General features: G+C 39.8%; 1 protein-coding gene across 1 annotated transcript in view; it reads right to left on the bottom strand.

The window, feature by feature from the left end:
* CFAP20DC (CFAP20 domain containing) overlaps window positions 1-18,110 on the bottom strand; it is a 154,871-nt gene extending 136,761 nt beyond the window's left edge. Inside the window, exons 1-4 of the mRNA XM_065408313.1 lie at window positions 18,019-18,110; window positions 16,041-16,130; window positions 14,533-14,626; window positions 12,085-12,157 (exon numbers count right to left, since the gene is read on the bottom strand). Coding sequence (XP_065264385.1) covers window positions 12,085-12,157; window positions 14,533-14,626; window positions 16,041-16,130; window positions 18,019-18,039 — 278 coding nt within the window. The 5' untranslated portion in view covers window positions 18,040-18,110. The remainder of the gene's footprint in view (window positions 1-12,084; window positions 12,158-14,532; window positions 14,627-16,040; window positions 16,131-18,018) is intronic.
* Window positions 18,111-18,492: the final 382 nt, after the last annotated feature.

The raw sequence follows: 18,492 nt of genomic DNA, 5'->3' as shown, positions 1-18,492 counted from the left end.
CAGGCACCCACTGTGTGCTGGACCTCTTGTTGGCTTAACTAAGATGGTGATGACAGCATGTACGTTCTTCAGTGTGGTGACTATGTCCCTTTATCCTGCAAAACATTTCCACCTCCCCATTTAAGGTTCAATTAGCAATATAATAATATATGGAGATATACCTATCTCCTAGAACTGGAAGGGACCCTGAAAGGTCATCAAGTCCAGCCACCTGCCTTCATTAGCAGGACCAAGTACTGATTTTGACCCAGACCCCTAAGTGGCCCCCTCAAGGATTGAACTCACAACCCTGGGTTTAGCAGGCCAATGCTCAAACCACTGAGCTATCCCTCCCCCCAATATGCCTATCAACATGCTAGCACAGACAAAAGCAGGCCACATGCTTTTTGGCTGGGATTCTCCCCAAACTGGGGATTCATTCACCACTGGCTTCCACAAGTTCTAAAAGTCAATAATGCTTATTATGTTACCTCATTGGAGTGCTCAGTTACTGAATACGTGCCTAGAGTCTGCAGAAAAATATAACATTTTAGAAAATTTTCTTTTTTGTCACCCCAGACATTCGTCATTAAGACTCTGATCTTGATTTGCAATTCATTCATATGTCTTTCACTTTTCATGGTGTTTGTTTTATTGCCCTTCTTCTTGGTTTAGGAAACGAGTCTTTACCACAGAAAAAGAGAGGAGGAAGTAGGAACTGTCTGTCCAGAAAAAGTAGTTATGTAATAGTAATTTTAAATCCCTTCTCTCCTCATTCTATATTTGTGCTCTGAAATTCTAAATTTCAGGGCTCAGGTTGTTTTCCTATATACTTCCATCTTTTGGGTGGACCTGTAGCCACTGTGGGAAGGTTTGCGCTCGCACATCAGGTTCTTTTCCCATACCACTGCTAAGCACCACTGACGGACCAAAATTTGTCACATCTCCTTTCATTTGTCAAGATGTTGGATGGCCATATATAACCCACATACAACAGGTAATTCTGTTCCTTGTAGTAAATTATTTGTCTGATATTTAATATTTCTAGTGGTACCATGTTATTGCACTGGTGGTATTACCATAATGCCTAGGAGACCAGGACCCCATTGTGCTGGGTGCTGTAGAATCACAAAACAAAAAATCCCCAAAGAGCTTACAATCTAAGTATAAGACAACAGACTGATAGACAGACAGGGGAGGCAATATTGGTCAGCATGATAGGCAGTGGTGTTAGCACACCACCAGTCTACCCCCTTGTAAAGCTTTGTTTTTGGGCGGGTTTTTTTGGAAGCTATCATGATAAAGGAGAATTTTAAGGAGGGATTTGAATGTTGACAGGTACATGTTTATGGGAAGTTCCTCTCAACCATGAGGGGAGCAGGGGAGAAAGCACAAAGGTGTTTGTTTGAAAATTTAACAAGTGTGTGGTGGAGGCTGACTTCATGGGCCGATCGGAGGTGGGACATTTTGATAGGGTCGGTCCTGGGGCCGGTTTTATTCAATATCTTCATTAACGATCTGGAGGATGGTGTGGATTGCACCCTCAGCAAGTTTGCAGATGACACTAAACTGGGAGGAGTGGTAGATACGCTGGAGGGTAGGGATAGGATACAGAGGGACCTAGACAAATTAGAGGATTGGGCCAAAAGAAATCTGATGAGGTTCAGCAAGGACAAGTGCAGAGTCCTGCACTTGGGACGGAAGAATCCCATGCACTGCTACAGACTAGGGACCGAATGGCTAGGTAGCAGTTCTGCAGAAAAGGACCTAGGAGTCACAGTGGATGAGAAGCTGGATATGAGTCAGTGTACCCTTGTTGCCAAGAAGGCTAACGGCATTTTGGGCTGTATAAGTAGGGGCATTGCCAGCAGATCGATGGACGTGATCATTCCCCTCTATTCGGCATTGGTGAGGCCTCAGCTGGAGTACTGTGTCCAGTTTTGGGCCCCACACTACAAGAAGGATGTGGAAAAATTGGAAAGAGTCCAGCAGAGGGCAACAAAAATGATTAGGGGGCTGGAGCACATGACTTACAAGGAGAGGCTGAGGGAACTGGGCTTGTTCAGTCTGCAGAAGAGAAGAGTGAGGGGGGATTTGATAGCAGCTTTCAACTACCTGAAAGAGGGTTCCAAAGAGGATGGATCGAGACTGTTCTCAGTGGCGGCAGATGACAGAACAAGGAGCAATGGTCTCAAGTTGCAGTGGGGGAGGTTTAGGTTGGATATTAGGAAAAACTTTTTCACTAGGAGGGTGGTGAAGTACTGGAATGGGTTACCTAGGGAGGTGGTGGAATCTCCTTCCTTAGGAGTTTTTAAGGTCAGGCTTGACAAAGCCCTGGCTGGGATGATTTAGTTGGGAATTGGTCCTACTTTGGGCAGGGGGTTGGACTAGATGACCTCCTGAGGTCCCTTCCAACCCTCATATTCTATTATAGCAAATGAGAGATGGGTAGGGAGGGAACAGGTTATAAAGGACCTTGAGAGTGAAAATAATCAATTTATGATGTAATTGAGATTAGCGAGCCAGGGGAGGGATTCAAAAAGAGGGGTGACATGCTCAAAGCAACAGGCTAGAAAAATGATCTTTGCAGCAGCATTCTGAATGGATACAAGTGGTGCAAGATTGCATTTGTCAAGGCTAAAGGAAGATTGCTGGTTTATTTCAGCCCTGGGTTTTACCACCTTCTGCTGGAGCAGTTCAAAGTGCAGAGGCACCAGTGGTGGAAAGTCTGCTGGGAAGACAAGCTCTTTTCTGCTGGGAAGAATTGGCAGCCTGGCCAGGGTGCCCAAGAAAATGCCCTGGAGTCCTATCCACAGTATCTCTCCTGGAAGAACCTTGGAGAAAGGCAGCAATGCTTCCTCCCAGAACTCCCAAAATAACAAAGCAACCCCCAGTCCTGGGATGTGTAAGCTGTACCCCTCCTTTGCCAGAGGGACAGAATCAACCGCAATGCTTTTTTGATGCCCACTCACCCCAGCACTACTGGAAAATATACAATTGTTCTTTCTTTGCATTTTTTTAAAAATTATAATTCTTCAAAATAATCTCTGGTCTAATTTCATTAAAGTCAATGGAGTTACCCCAGAAATTATTTTTTCCCATTATACATAGTTTCCTGAAAGTATGATGATTCTTTTCCTCCTCTTTCCCCCACCCCCATCTTCCCTAACCCCTGGCCCTCAGAAGGGGTTGAGCTACTTAAGTTTTATTATGGAAATATTGTAACTATTCCCCAGCTTTAAGTAATGATTAGCTTTCCATCATAAGCCTGATTCTTGTCCTCTTCTAAGTTCATCAAAACTAAACCATCTATCAGAAATTTTTATGTTTCATATATTTAACCAATACAGCTTTCTTCTGGGATTGTGGGTCTGTGACTTTTTGAGCATCTAGTAGTGTTCTTAAACAATTCCCAATTATTCATATTTTTCTGATTAAATTCTTCCTCCAGCTGATTTGGCTCATTATTGTTTTCAGCTTTGTGAAACTGGCCCTTTTAAAACATCAAGTATATATATTACTGGTCTGGACTTCATCCTGTTTGCACATTATAAATGTGATCAAGTCATGATTACTTACACCTACGCTACCAGTAATTTTTAGTTCTGGGATCAGTTCCTCTTTATATGTCAAGATTAGGTCTAATACAGAATCCCCCCATGTTAGCAGCAATACTTCTTGAGTTAGCAAATTTTCATCTATAATATTTAGACATTCCAAGGATGTTTTAATACTGGCAGCACGAGACCTCCAGTATATGTCGCTCAAATTGAAGTCGCTCATGATCACACAGCTTAGTTCATTTACAGATTAAACTAAACACTGAATATACCAGGTACTGCAGAAACTTTAATGCTAAAAAGAATAAAATGAAGATGCCATTTCTATCGTGTAAAATTGACTAAATTTGTTTTTATGTCATGTCAAAGTTCACTGGATGTCTGCTAGGGCATTTTAACACATCAAGTGTGTATTCGAACAGCCATTCCTTCAATAGCCATTTTAATGCCATAGTTATAAACTATTGGCATTTAACCTTGGGGAAAGTTTATGACAGAATCTGCTCTTGATCACTGGTAACTGCAATGTGACTAACACTTAACTAAAATCTGCATTGTACATACTTGTGGTTGTCTCAAACATAGTTATATATAACAGCATTTTAAAAGTGAAGTATTAAATATATTTAAATGAAAGATCACTAATGCAGTCCAAGAGAAAAAGGCAAATGCTTAGGACAATTGCCAGGAACTAACAATTATATCTATTTCAGGCGTGTAACCAAAGGGTTGATTTAGAAGTTAAAACTTGCATGCAATGGGAAGCTTTTTTTTTTCTTTAAAAAGACAGAGCTATAAAGTGCAACAAATGGGATAGATTTTGGCATTTCCCTCTCCCTCCACTCTATGTATGTCACTTGTCTTCTCTGACTGAGGTCTTCAATATATGGACTGTGTCTACTTCTGTAGGGTTTTTTCCCCAATAAAGCCTGATTCTGACTGGTGCTACTGCAATATAAGTAATAATTATGAGAGTTTGGGCAGTATGTCAGTGTTCCCAGTTCGATTTTGTGAGAAGCCATGTGGTATTTCAGCCTCCATTTTGAGTGTCAGCTTGATTATGTGCTACACTGTAACTGTCAGATTGTATAAACCCTCTCACATTAAAGGGGGGGGGAGGGGAATAGAGTTAGTGCCTAGGTGTCTGAATGAGAAGGCCATTAAGCGTTATCAAAATTGAATAACCTTGCTCTGGCAGGAAAATGGAGGCTACAGGCAGTGCCATTAACTTTTAACAACCTTCTGCCACTAGTTTCACTCAAGGCCTGGAGCATGGAAAATCCCACCGTGAGAAGAGAAAAGGTGTCACAAAGACTGATTTTTAAAGAGTCATGCTCTCTAAGCAATAGAAAGATCACTGCAAGGAAGAGGAGACTGAGCAGGAGTGGGGTGCAGGAAGGTCCTAGAATGCCTAAAGGACACTGACCCAAATCCCAAATGGCTGTCAGGAGTGAGGAAACTGAGGGCAAACTGAGGTAACAAACGTTTGTGTGCAGGTATTTGTGGAGTTCGGCACTGGTCGTAGGGCCCCACAGCCAGACCAGGAGTGTGCCTGAGAGGCTAGACTTGGGAGATAGAGTTTGAACACTGATCAGACCCAGCTGGCTTGAAGACATATGAGATCTAAAAACTAGGTCCCATAACGGGAACTCAGCCAAGGCTCTAACAAAATTATTATGAAGTCAACAAATCTAAAGAAACAAATAATGACCAACAAAACAAAAGGAAATGCTCAAATGAAGAGGCATAAGTTGCTGTTGAGGGATATAGAGCAAGGAATTCTATTTAGTGCTCACAGTTCCAAAATACTCCACAATGCTAATGACAACATATGATGCAACTCTGCCTGAATACAGACACAAAGGAGTACACTACATGCAGGCCGAAAGTTGAGAAGATCTCCCCTAACCACCTCTTGCTTTTCAGACTTTTAGATGGCCAACAAGTTTGAGGTATTAAATAGTAGAAATTATGGGACGGATACTGCAAGGTGTATTTCAAAGACTGAGTACTTAATTAAAGCACTCATTCAGTTTTAAAAGGACTGCAACCATACCTCTGTCAGTCAGTCAAGACCTAATTAGGAATTTACCTTCTGAGACATGTGGGATAGGGATAAGCCTCGGGACCCTTCTACACCAGTGAGCCTAAAATACTGTACAGCTGCTTCCCAACTAGGAGCAAGTTGTACTTACTCCCCAGTTGTTCACTTCATATATCCTGAGTTCTGTAGGCCCCAGTCAATTCTGTGGTACAAAGTTCAGGAGACCTGGAAAATTAAATTAAATGTGTGATCCAATAGTTGGAGGGCTAGCCAGGATGTTAGTGGGTCCAAGTTAAGAGCATATTTAGGCTTTCCCAGTCAAATGCCTCATATTCTGTTTTCAAAAATCTAAACTTCCCGAGCTACGGAAGAACAGAGTCAGTCTCTCTCTCTCCCCTGTGATTGCTCAGTATGCAATTTTCAAACAACTTGGAGATATAAATCCTATTCTCTTCAAACTTCAGTGATAAATAAAGCCTTTGTGAGGACTGTTCACATGCCAAGTTTGAGAGTTGGGCCAAAAAGTGCAGTTAGAATTATTCTTTAAAGGGAAAAGTGGATTTTTTCAGTTTTACCTTAATTCAAAAGTGATTTACAGGAGTTTCCTCAAACTTTCAAAAATATTCATACTGACAATACACCAACTATGGAAAGTTTCAACCTAAAAAGTTAAGTTTTCAGTAAATTGTGAGTGTTTTAACGGAAGCTATTTTGCAGACTTAAATACAGTGGTCATTAGTTAGCAGACTTTATAATATAACAAGTAGTGGAATGATAATGGGATACACTGGGCATTTCAGCATACGTGGAAAAAATGTGCAGCACCTCAGCATAAGTTTAAACATTACTTTGCTAGCCTGGAATAAAGTGAGCAACTCACATGGTCTGTTTCCTGGACTACAAGGAGACTCATCATTTTCTAGCCTCATGTGATTAATGCCTTCTTTACCATTCTGATTTCCAATACTTTAATATCTAAAAAGGAGAGGATTTACTTTCATCCTACCATCCACATGTTTATATATTATTTTTTCCCCCTTTTCTTTCAAAAGTGCTTCACATTCCACACAGTTTTCTTCTCCTATTTAAAGGACTTGATTTCCTCTCTCTTTGTTCCTACTTTCCCCATTTACTCTGAAATATTCTAGAGAATTTGTTTTCTTTCCTGATGGTCGTCTAATCAACTCAGGAAATATTATGACTAATCACCACCACGTAGGTGAGGATCACAACCCATCTAGGGTGGAGAAAGGGAGCCTCCTGTTCTACAATTCCTTTAAAAATTAGAGCACAGCAGAGTTGGAATTCAAAATGCCTAACAAGGCATTTAGCTGAATTCCACCCCCTCCAATGAAATAGTAGCGATTAAAAGCACTTCACAGCACTTTAATTTCTATTGCTTCTACTTCGAATAGAGGGAAGACTATTTTAGAGCTGTGCGTGGTATGCCCATGCTGAGGAAGCAGGTGAATACACTTTGCTCTAATCCTCTTGTCCTGTGCTTATTAGAGGGAAATACCTAACCACTGTATAAAAACAGATAATTAATAGTGGTCTAAAGGCAATTTCAATTTGTTAAAGTTTCAAACAACAAAATTAAAATTAACACAATTTTATTAAAAATGCTCAAGACAGGCAATCTTTTGTGCAGTGGGCTAAATAATGCAGTGCAAACCAAAAAAGTTTCTTACAATTTGTCCTTTTATTTTTAACCTTGAAAGAGAGAGCAAAGCAAGGCAGAAAGGACTGAAGAACAATTATACAGAAAGAACAGGCACTAAGACAGTAAGGAAACAATTGGAATAAGACAAAAGGTATACACAATAGAGAAAAAACAGGAAGAAAGAAAATGGAGCTATTAAGCTTGAAATCCTATTTTTACAATATTTGACACATTCTGGTACTTCCTCTCACAAATACTACTTACACTGTACCTGTGCTATGGAAATTTTATATATCTTCATTTTCCTCTCTTCTACAAACACTACATTCACATACAATTAAGTGGTCAACTCCCTCATTAGGAAAAAAAAAATCTAACTTTAATGTATTTGCCTCAAGCAATATTCTAGACCAGAGGTTTTAAATGTTGTTAATTTGGACTTCATCTAAACAGAAAGATTGCCTTGTAGAGACCGCTCTTCCAGTCAAGTTTGTGTGAACTACCTCTCTTCTTATTTGCACTTGCATAACATTCTTGTAAACCACAGCAATTGCTTGAATGCCAGGGTAATACTAGGAAATTATTTATGTATTTTTAACTTATTTTAATTCAGTTCAGAAGGAGATCTGATCCAGTATTGTAATTCCTATGTTCCTATGCATTTAAGCCCAGATTTTCAAAAGTGATTACCAATTTTTGGTGCCTCGGTTTTGAGTACCTGACTTAAGACTTCTAAAAGGGCCCTGATTCTTCAGAAATTGCTGAGCATCCATCCTCTGAATGTCAGGCCCTTTGGAGTGTCCTAAATTGGGCACCTAAAAACTGAGATATCCCAAATCCATATTCACAAATCATAAACCCAAAGAACTATTACAGTAAATAGGAATACAAATCTGTAAAATATATCTGTAGTGAGGCGGCCTGGCTCCCAGCCGCCCCAGAGAGGGACGAGCCCCTCCGGATGCCAAAGTGGGCGGAGCCACTGGAGCCTGCGCCCGCCCCTCAAAGGTCAAAGCGCAGGACAGGAAGTATAAAAGCCCCACCTCAGGGCTCAGAAGCTGCCTGGCCGCCAGAGAAGCCAGACGCTGGGGGCCTAGCTCCCGCAGGGGAGACTCCTGCAGCCTGTGACCGATCCGAGGACTGGCCATACCAGTCAAGGCCTGAGGACGACCAGACCCCGGAGAAGCTGTTAAGCCTACCGGTGAGAAGCGACCCAGAGGAGCTGCCAAGCCTACCGCTCGCCGAGTACCCTGAGGAGCCCATGGTGCTTGATTCCGTGGAGGACACCGACCAGACGCAGGTACTTCTAGAGGGGGAGGTAGGAAGTAGCCCGGGGGCAGCCGACTCTAGTCTGGCTGTGGTACACCCAGAGCCGATGTCAGTGTGTTGCGGCCAGGATCCCCACTGACACAGCAGCAGGCTGCCTGCTGCTGTTAGGGCCCCGGGCTGGGACGCAGTGGAGTAGGCGGGCCTGCGTCCCCCCCTGCCACCCCACTCACGGGTGGCAGTCTCCCCCTCTTCCCAGACGCCCTGACCCAGGGCCTGGGCTTGATATTGAACTATTTTGCTCAGCCCTTGCCTGAGGGCCTGAGCTCCTGACTGTGTGTGTGGCCCCTCCCGGACCCAGGGCCTGGGCCTGATAGTGAACTCTTTTGCTCAGCCCCTGCCAGAGGGCCTGAGCTCTAGACTGTTTCCTGCCCCACCAGGCTAATTCCCCGACTCACCGGTCCCAGAGAAGGGCGACCCCAACCGAACCCTTCTACAATATCTTAAAGCACTAAATTCAATTCTATGCAGCATCTAAATTTTTAGCTGTCAATGTGCCGTTGAATTTGGTATAAAATTAACATAATGCATGAATGGTGCATAACAATACACTGTCAATTGGGGGGGGGGAGGGGGAGTTGCAGGCAGAAGAGAGGAGAACTAGATTTGCATATCTGGAGACTTTGCCACCAAAGCAGGCAGAGGAGGTCCTTTGGGATTGTGGGATAGGCATATCAACTGGATGATTTGACCAAAACAATTAATGATTCAGTTAATATTGACAACTACATTATGAGAATTAAATTCCAGCATTAATGCCCCGCTGATATGCATGGGACAGTTCAAGTCTCTCAGAGGCAATAATTCAGAGCCAGTAGACAACACTGCATCAGTGTAAACCAGACTCGTATTTGGAAAGTGATCTTTGCAACCCGGAATGCTACAAGTACTGTTTGTTTGTTTTGTTGTAAATAAAGGGTTATATTCTGGAGCACAATTCTGAGGTATATGTGGATTCTGCAGCTGCAAGATCTCAGAATACATGAGGGCCTAGCTGCAGGCATGATTCTGTTGGGTTCTCAGAGTAGTGCCCTACCCTCCATCATCTCCCCATCACATACTGAAGATCCCAATTGCGCAAATCAGGTAGGAAGCTGCCTATACATTTTGTTAAGTTTTGAGACAGTAACTCAAATCCACAAGCAGGGGCACTGGGGGATAAGAATTCAAGAATGAAAGGCTACTCATATATATTAGTTTTACCTTTACAAAATAGGTCAACACCTGGGGAAAACTTAGAAGCAAGAAACTCTACTGTGGCTTCTCAGGTTAAATATACATTATTGAAGCTGGCTCATGGCTGTAACTCTGGAAACATGGTAGAATGTTAACATTATTGAATGTTAACATTACTGAAGCCCCTTTACATAACAAAATATTGAGGTCAGGGAAGGCAAATACCAAAGGATCTACATTTGCTAAGCTTACAGCAGAAAAAAAGATCATATTCAGTAATATCCTGCTTAGAAGTAGCATAAATGCATTTATCGTAGTTGTAAGATAGTTGTTTCAGAAGCTATGCTTTCAAGGCCCAATCTTGCAGTCCCAAGAAGCAAAACTGCCTCTGACTTCAAATGAAGCCCCACAGGCTTTGGAAAGAGGTTCTGTGTTCAAGATACCATAGAACACCATTCCCATGAGTGGAAATGTAAAAAACGAACTGATAATTCTCAGTCCCTCAGGAATTATTAATAAATTACAGAAAGCCCTCAGTTTTTAAACAACCAATAAATTAAAAAAAATTATGGAAGTTAGACTTTTAGAGTTACCCTTTAAGAACTCTGTGTCCAGCTTCTGAAACTCTTTGTAGTAGGTGATGGATTCATTACATCTGCTTTATAATTTTATATTACACATGAACTCTTGTTTATTTCCTTATGATCTTGCACTAAGCCTATGTATCCATTGTATTGTAACACCTATGTTACTTCTATATAGTTAATGTGGCGGGTAAAATCCAAATTCCTTTGTTTAAACATTGTCTAAGGCCAAAAGCATCCAAGACCTGTTAGCAAGAGGAAGGTGATAGATGCATAAGGAATGGAGTAGCAGGAACGTATGGTTATGGTCAGCAGGGGGAAAGCCAAAGGACTCGAGAGGTGTGAGGCCTCATTACAAGCTTTTTACTGGTTGCAATGCCCTCTTAAAAGAGTAAATGAAATTTCATAGCAATGTTAAAAGCAACAAAGAGTCCTGTGGCACCTTATAGACTAACAGATGTATTGGAGCATAAGCTTTTGTGGGTGAATACCCACTTCGTCAGACGCATGGGTCTGACGAAGTGGGTATTCACCCACGAAAGCTTATGCTCCAATACATCTGTTAGTCTATAAGGTGCCACAGGACTCTTTGTTGCTTTTTACAGATCCAGACTAACATGGCTACCCCTCTGATACATAGCAATGTTGTATTTTCCCATTTGGTAAATATGTTTTTCCTGTGTTGCAGACAAAGGTTTGTTTGTGCACCAGCATCTCTGATAACATAAGCACAGCTCTGGCAATAGCATTAGTCTGATATTACAGCTCATGTCCTGCTACAAATCAAGTCTACATTACAAAGATTCATTTTTGTCTTGGTCCTGGTCCTACACAACATTTGGTTTATTGTAGTTCTTGGCAACAGGCTGGCGGACAAAAATAAAGACATTTAGGATTTTCAGGACATTATTCACTAAATACAACATGTCATATTTAGCCTTGGATGTAAGCAGGCATAACATCCATTTAAATCAGGCATGTGATCTCTCAATCAATGGATTAGCAGGAGAGCTACACTATGAGTTGAGAGAAGCAGCATTAAGAGAAACTCATTTTTCCCCTTCACCATTTGCTAGGCAAATAATCAGTTTACTGACAAGAAAATGAACAATCACTCTGTTTTTGGCTTGAGGCAGAATCTTTTTACTTCAGTGAATCTGTAAATTTCGCCATCTAGCTTCACTACCAACAATTCAACAGGCAACCCTGGAAGGTTTTAAGTATCATCCAAAAGAACCAATATGCTACATTAGTAATGTACTGATCTTACTAAATGGACAGCTAAACAAAGTCAATGACCTTCATTCTTTTCTCCTTTAGGTACAAAAATAATTAAACTGACTGGGTTCTCCCAAATGTTCTTAAACTAAGCAGTATTTCTTTTTTTCCCTCCTAAAGGAGACCTAAATATTTAATACACACCACTTTTGATTCTCTTCTGCAGTTTAAGAGGAATTTCAAGCACCCATCTTTTCTACCTAGCTGTATCTAGTTTAGTCTGCATATTGTCACAATAATAATTATTTTAAGTTTTGTTAAATAGAATTTACTTTCTATTCTCAGGGAAAGGTCAGAAAAAAGAGGTGTCTGACAAATAATGTTCAAATTAGCTTAATTACTTCATGTTGATATAATAAATCACCGCTCTTCGACACGAAATCTGCCACACACAATTAATGGCTGTTGGTATTGGTTCACCTGATCAAGTGTCTACTATACATAAAATATGCTATGAAGTTCTGCATCTCTTACAGCAATTCAGTAGAGAAGTCTTGTCCCAATGGCACATAAATCTGAAGTACCAGAAACCGCTGGATCAGTCCAACTAGAAACAGAGACAAAGAAATATATAGCTATGGATACACACACAAAGCAAACTCTACCATTTAGCATTTCAATGATGTATAGCTATACTGCTGCAATACCATTTCCCAAGGGTCACACAACATTTGAAAACAGAAAAGAATCGAAGAAAACCAAATCAAACTGTAATAAAAATGTTCCTTTTAAAATGTCCCATTTGTGGTTTTGGTGGAATTTTTATGAAAATAAAAGCAATGTAATTTTTTTTTATTTACAGTTCTTCATTGTGTTCAGAGAGCATGTAAACAGCATATCCCACAAAGACACATAAAAGTTCACATCAAGATTATTATAAAAGCACGTGGCAATTACTCACTACTTAATCAAAATCAATAAATCATAAATGCAATCCTAATTATGACAACTGAGACCATACTTACACGATGGAGGACTCTATCCTAGGAAGCAATGACTCTGAAAAGATTTGGAAATTGGGGCGGATAGTCAGCTGAACATGAGCTCCCAGTGTGATGCTGCAGCCAAAAGAGCTCAAGAGATCCTGGGATGCATAAATTGGGGAATCCTGAGCAGGTGTAGAGCAGTTATTTTACCTCTGTATTTGGCATTGGTTCGACTGCTGCTGGAATACTGCATCCAGTTCTGGTGTCCACAGTTCAAGAAGAATAGTGATAAATTGGAGAGGGTTCAGAGACGAGCCACGAAAATTATTAAAGGATTAGAAGACATGCTTTATAGGGATAGACTCAAGGAGCTTAATTTATTTAGCTTAAAAGAGAAGGTTAAGGGGAGACTTGATTACAGTCTATAAGTATCTACATTGGGAACAAATATTTAATAGTGGGTTCTTCAATCGAGCAGAGAAACGTATAACAAGATCCACTGTCTGGAAGTTGAAGCTAGACAAATTCAGATTGCAAATAAGGCAAAAAAAATTAGTGGTGAGAGTAATTAACCATTGGAACGATTTCCCAAGGGTTGCCATGGATTCTCCATCACTGATGATTCTTAAATCAATATTGGATGTTTTTCTAAAAGCTCTGCTCAAGGAATTATTCTAGGGCAATTCTGTGGCCTGTGCTATTCAGGAGGTCAGACTAGATGATCACAATGTTCCCTTCTGGCCTTAGAATCTATGAGGCTTTGATGAGGCAGATCTAGTTCTGAAGTTTAAAATAGTAGAAATATAGCTTAATTGGGGAGCAAACAAGAAAAACTTTTAAAAATACTATCCTATTCAGGAAAAGCCACACACTTGTAGGGTATACAGGTATCCATGAGTTGAAATTTGTAGTTTCCTCTTATTGGTTCCATTAGTGAAGGAGAGAGTTGGCCTTTTATTGAATTGGCAGGCATTTTAAGATCCTAAAGCAGTATTATTCCAAGAGCAACATGGATCTCAAGATGTCTTCAGAAGCCAAGATCATACGTGCAAAAGCTCACTGCCTCTGAACAGTTGCCTGGGCTACTCCCTCATCCACAACAACATGGCTCCTGTAGGAGTTCTGTTCCCATTGACCACCCACCCTGAGTCTACAAAAAAAAAATCCAACACCTTTGGAAGGGGGAGCAAACATGGAGCTTAAGTTAACAGTTCTTCTAGCACTCGCTGTTTAGTTTAGCAGATTTCAAAACAGGTACAGTATATATAATTTAGGGCCATATTCTCAAGTAGTATAAATCAGAGTGTCTTTCCATTGAGTTTAATGGAGCAATGCTGATTTAAACAAGCTGACGAGCTATCTCTTGAAATGTTAAGATATATATTTGACTGTAATACTGCTTGTTAAGTTCCCTGAGCCAGTGGGGGGGGGGGGGGGGGAAATCACATGAAAAATATTCAAGTGAGAAATTCTGCAAAACTGAAGTTTTAGTCTGTTGAATAACTTCTCACCCCTTGTTTTTTCTACTCTAACTTAAAAAAAATAGTGGACCTAAACAACTGTTTGTAAAAAGTAATCAGAAATGATCAGACTATATAGCACATTTTATCAAACAATTAAGCCTCACATCTCTATAAAGTGGGTAAATATCACCATTTTATAGAATAAAATGAAAGTGGGATTAAAAGCCCCATTCAATACCTGCTGACAGATAGACTTTTATTGACAACAACGTCTACCGGAGCAGAACCTAAGTTGTGTTTTTTGCCCAAGGTCAAACCTATCAGCTAAGGATCTGCCCCAACATGTTTAGTTGCATCTCTCATTTCTAAACATCTACTTATTGGTAACAGCTGTTTTGCTGAAAAATGACCTTTCAGTCCGCTGACAGAGGAGCTGCCCAAAAGAAGAGACAATATCGCAAATAGCTACATCTTGCAGTAATACTGGATTAGTACAGAACAACATCTTATATTTATAATGCCTCAATACTTACGAGTTTGTCTAGTTTCCTTTGGTAGCTGAATCTTGTTTGTTTGACTGCTTCCTTCAAGGACAAAAACAAAGCCTTTTACTTCTTTATCAAATTCCTACAAAAAGAAACAGTGAAAAAAATAAACCTTTTATCAGTCTCTTAATCAAGACTTAACCAAATTTGCAGATGACACAAAGCTAGGGGGGAAGAGTTGCAAACACTTTGGAGGATAGAGCTAAAATTCAAAGAATCTTGATAAATTGGAGAACTGGGCTATAGACAACAAAATGAAATTCAATGAAGACAAATGTAAGATGTTACACTTAGGGGAAAAAAAACCAAATGCACAAATAAAGAATGGGGGATAGCTGTCTTGACAGAGAAGGGTCTGAGAGTTGTTGTAGATCACAACCTCAACATAAGTCAAAAATGCAATGGTGTTGCAAAAAAAGGCAAATGCAATTTTAGGTTGCATTAACAGAGGCATAGCATGAAAATCATGGGCGTTGATAATATCGCTCTACTTAGCATTGATTAGGCCTCAGCTGGAGTACGGTGTCCAATTTTGGTCACCGATGTATAGAAAGGATGTAACAAAACAGGAAAGGATCTAGAGAGGAGCGACAAAGATTATCAAAGGGATGGAATGTGAGCAAAGGCTGAGGGAACTGGGTATGTTTAGTTGGGAAAAGAGGAGACTGGGGGGAGGGACATGCTAGCAGTTTTCAAATACTTGAGAGGCTGCCATAAAAAAAAAAAAATGGAGAAAAGTTGTTCTCTCTTGCCACAGAGTGCAGACAAGAGGCAATGGGGTCAAACTACAGCACAGCAGATTTAGACTAAATCTCAGGAAAAACTTTCTAACTGTCAGAACAGTAGGACAATGGAACAGACTGCCTAGGGAGGACATGGAAGCTCCTTCACTGAAGGCTTTCAAAGAGAGGCTGGATAGCCATCTGGATGCTTTAGTCACAACAAACCCTGAATCTTGGCAGAGATTAGACTGAATGAGCCTTGCTGAACCTTCTAACTATGGTTCTATGATTCTAAAACTGCAAAAAACCCAAACTTATAGCCAAAGTGTAAGACTACTTTGATTGTTCTTAAGACTGTCAAGAGGAGTGTAGCAACAAGAATTTTATAACAATGCAAAGATGGTAGTAATAATATTCTCAGTAAATTTCTGGTTTTTTGTAATATATTTTATAAATAAAATAGGTTGACAGATATGTGATTCATGATCCACTGGCCCAGACTTGACCCAATGGTTATCAGAATAGCAAAACTATTTTAAGCTTTGTTCCACTAGAAATATTTAAGCTATAAAACTACAGCTGTGACCAATCCAGTTTGCAAGCAGGCATGAAGTGCTAATTTAAGTGGTCATTTATTCTGTCATGGTGACAGAACTGCAAGTGACAACTTTTCCATAGTCAGGTCAAAGCCCTCATTACCTTCTAATTTTAAGCTTCATGTACTTTTTTCCACGGTTTATACTTCAGGTCGTATAAGTCCCCCATAAAACTTACTTTCCAAATTGCTGATGGACTGCCAAAGATCTTCCATTTTGCTCCTGGATTCTTGCCTTGAGCACTGAATATTTCAACAAATGGGCCACCCTGTGATAAAATTGTTTAAGGATACGTCACTCTAGCCAGGTGCTGAGCACAGCAGCATCATTGAGCACAGTTTGCTCAATCTGAGTATGTCAGAGCAAACCCTCATGAAACAATGGTTAACCCTGGTTAATATAAATATTATTGACCACAGTCAACCGCAATTAACAAATGGCACTCTTGACTTTATAGTCTGATTTTACTGCAGCATCAGAGTCCATGCTTACTTACAACACTACTTTCTTTGATAAAGGAAATAGGATATGTTTTGACTATTGTCCTTTCTTTACATGCCAGCCAAAACACCAAACAAATAAACAAAAAACAAAAAAGCACCAAACTCTTAAGCATGGCATGTAAAAATATTAAAAACATGCAAGAGGTGAATGGATATTTTCTTCATATGTTTTATTTCTGCAACTCACCCTAAAAGGATTTTCTGAATCATGCTCAGCTAAATGATTAAACAGAAGAATATCTATTAGTTTCTAGTAAAGAGATGTGGCCAATGCAGTGGATTTTTGATTTTTCAATATTTCAACCATCATGAATCATAACAGAACTTTGCTGATGGTTTTTGAGATGCCACCTTTGCACTTTAACTGAGTTTAGTAATTAAGGGCTCATTTCAGAGATTCCAAGGCCACAGAGACCATTGTGATCATCTACTCTGACCTCCTGCATAATAGGTGATAGACCTGCCCCCTCAAAATTCCTAGAGCATATATTTTAGAAAAACATTCAATCTTGATTTAAAAACTGTCAGTGATGGAGAATCTACCATGACCCTTGGGAAGTTGTTCCAATGGTTAATGACCCTCATTGTTAAAAATGTACATCTTATTTCCAGTGTGAATGTGTCTAACTTGAGCTTCCAGCGAATGGATAGTTTTACACCTTTCTCTGCTAGACTGAAGAGCCCATTATCAATTATTTGCTCTCCATATAAATACTTACAAACTGCAATCAAGTCACCCCTTAACTTTCTCTTTGTTAAACCAAATAGATTTAAGAAGCTCAATCTATCACTATAAGGCAGGTTTTCTAATCCTTTCATCATTCTCGTGACTTCTCTGAACCTTCTCCAATTTATCAACATCCTTGAATTGTGGACACCAGAACTGTACACAGTATTCCAGCAGCTATCACACCAGTGCCAAATACAGAGGCAAAACAACCCCCTACTCAGGATTGATGCATCCCAGGATTGCATTAGCTCTTTTGGCCACAGCGTTACATTGGGAGCTCATGTTCATGTGATCATGCACCATGATCCTCACCCCCAATTGTTTTCAGTCACTGCTTCCCATGAGAGAGTTCCCCATTCTGTATGCATGGCCTACACTCTTTGTTCCTAGATGTATGCATTTACATTTAGTCAGAATAGAATACATATTTTTTGCTTGCACCTAGTTTACCAAGCAATCCAGATTGTTTTGGATCAGTGACCTGGTCTCTTCATTATTTAACATTCCCCCAATATTTGTGTCCTCTGCAAAAATGATCAGCTTTTAATTGACTAGCCCCACTGACTACAGTTACTAAAATCAGAGAAGGTGCAAAATGGCATTACATGAAAACACCAGTAAAATTCTTAGAATTCATGATGGAGGAAACAGGGAACAAACAAAACCTACTGTATTGGTAACCTGAAGTCAACAGAACTAGCCACATATGGAAGGACTGAAGGATCAAGATCTCAGACATTGAAAAAACAAACTTGGGTGTGTTTTGTATCCGATATGATTTGCAAATTAATTATTATTCCTATATTTGAAAAGAAGGTTTAGCAAATATAGATTGATTAAACACCCAAGAAGGTTTCAACATGCGTTTCAGCTTTGGAAGACATAAATAAAAGGAAGTAAAAAAATAGCAATTTCTGCTTTACCTGATACTCATTTCTGAACATTCTTGCAGATATTTCACAGTTCGAAAATAATGTCAGCACCCCAGTGAGTAATTCAAGACTTACGGATGTTGCTGTAAATACAGAGATTTTATTGTTAGACATTATTACACCAAAAAAGTTTCCCTATAATCAAGTAGAAATCCACGTTTTAAAAGTCAATTAGCACATTTCTAAAATACTGTTCATTACAGCAAACTTGTAACTCTTCAGCATGAAAAAGTTACCACAAAGGAATTAAGATTAGAAAACTGATTTATACTGTTGGTGTCTCTTGAGCAATGTTTCTTTACATAACCACCATTCAGCCTGACCTTCCAGATATACCAATTAAAATGGCCACTCTATCCCTAGCCTTTATTTTTAAGAAAGGAGGATCCACTTATCTTTTTAAAATGTTCAGAAAGGTTTGATGAGTAAATATATATCTTCAACATGTATTGTTTATTTCTTACT

This window comes from Emys orbicularis, chromosome 7 (genome assembly GCF_028017835.1).
Source record: "Emys orbicularis isolate rEmyOrb1 chromosome 7, rEmyOrb1.hap1, whole genome shotgun sequence".
Classification (NCBI taxonomy): domain Eukaryota; kingdom Metazoa; phylum Chordata; order Testudines; family Emydidae; genus Emys; species Emys orbicularis.
Note: the sequence above shows the minus strand (reverse complement) of the source record. Positions and strands in the feature narration are given on the sequence as shown.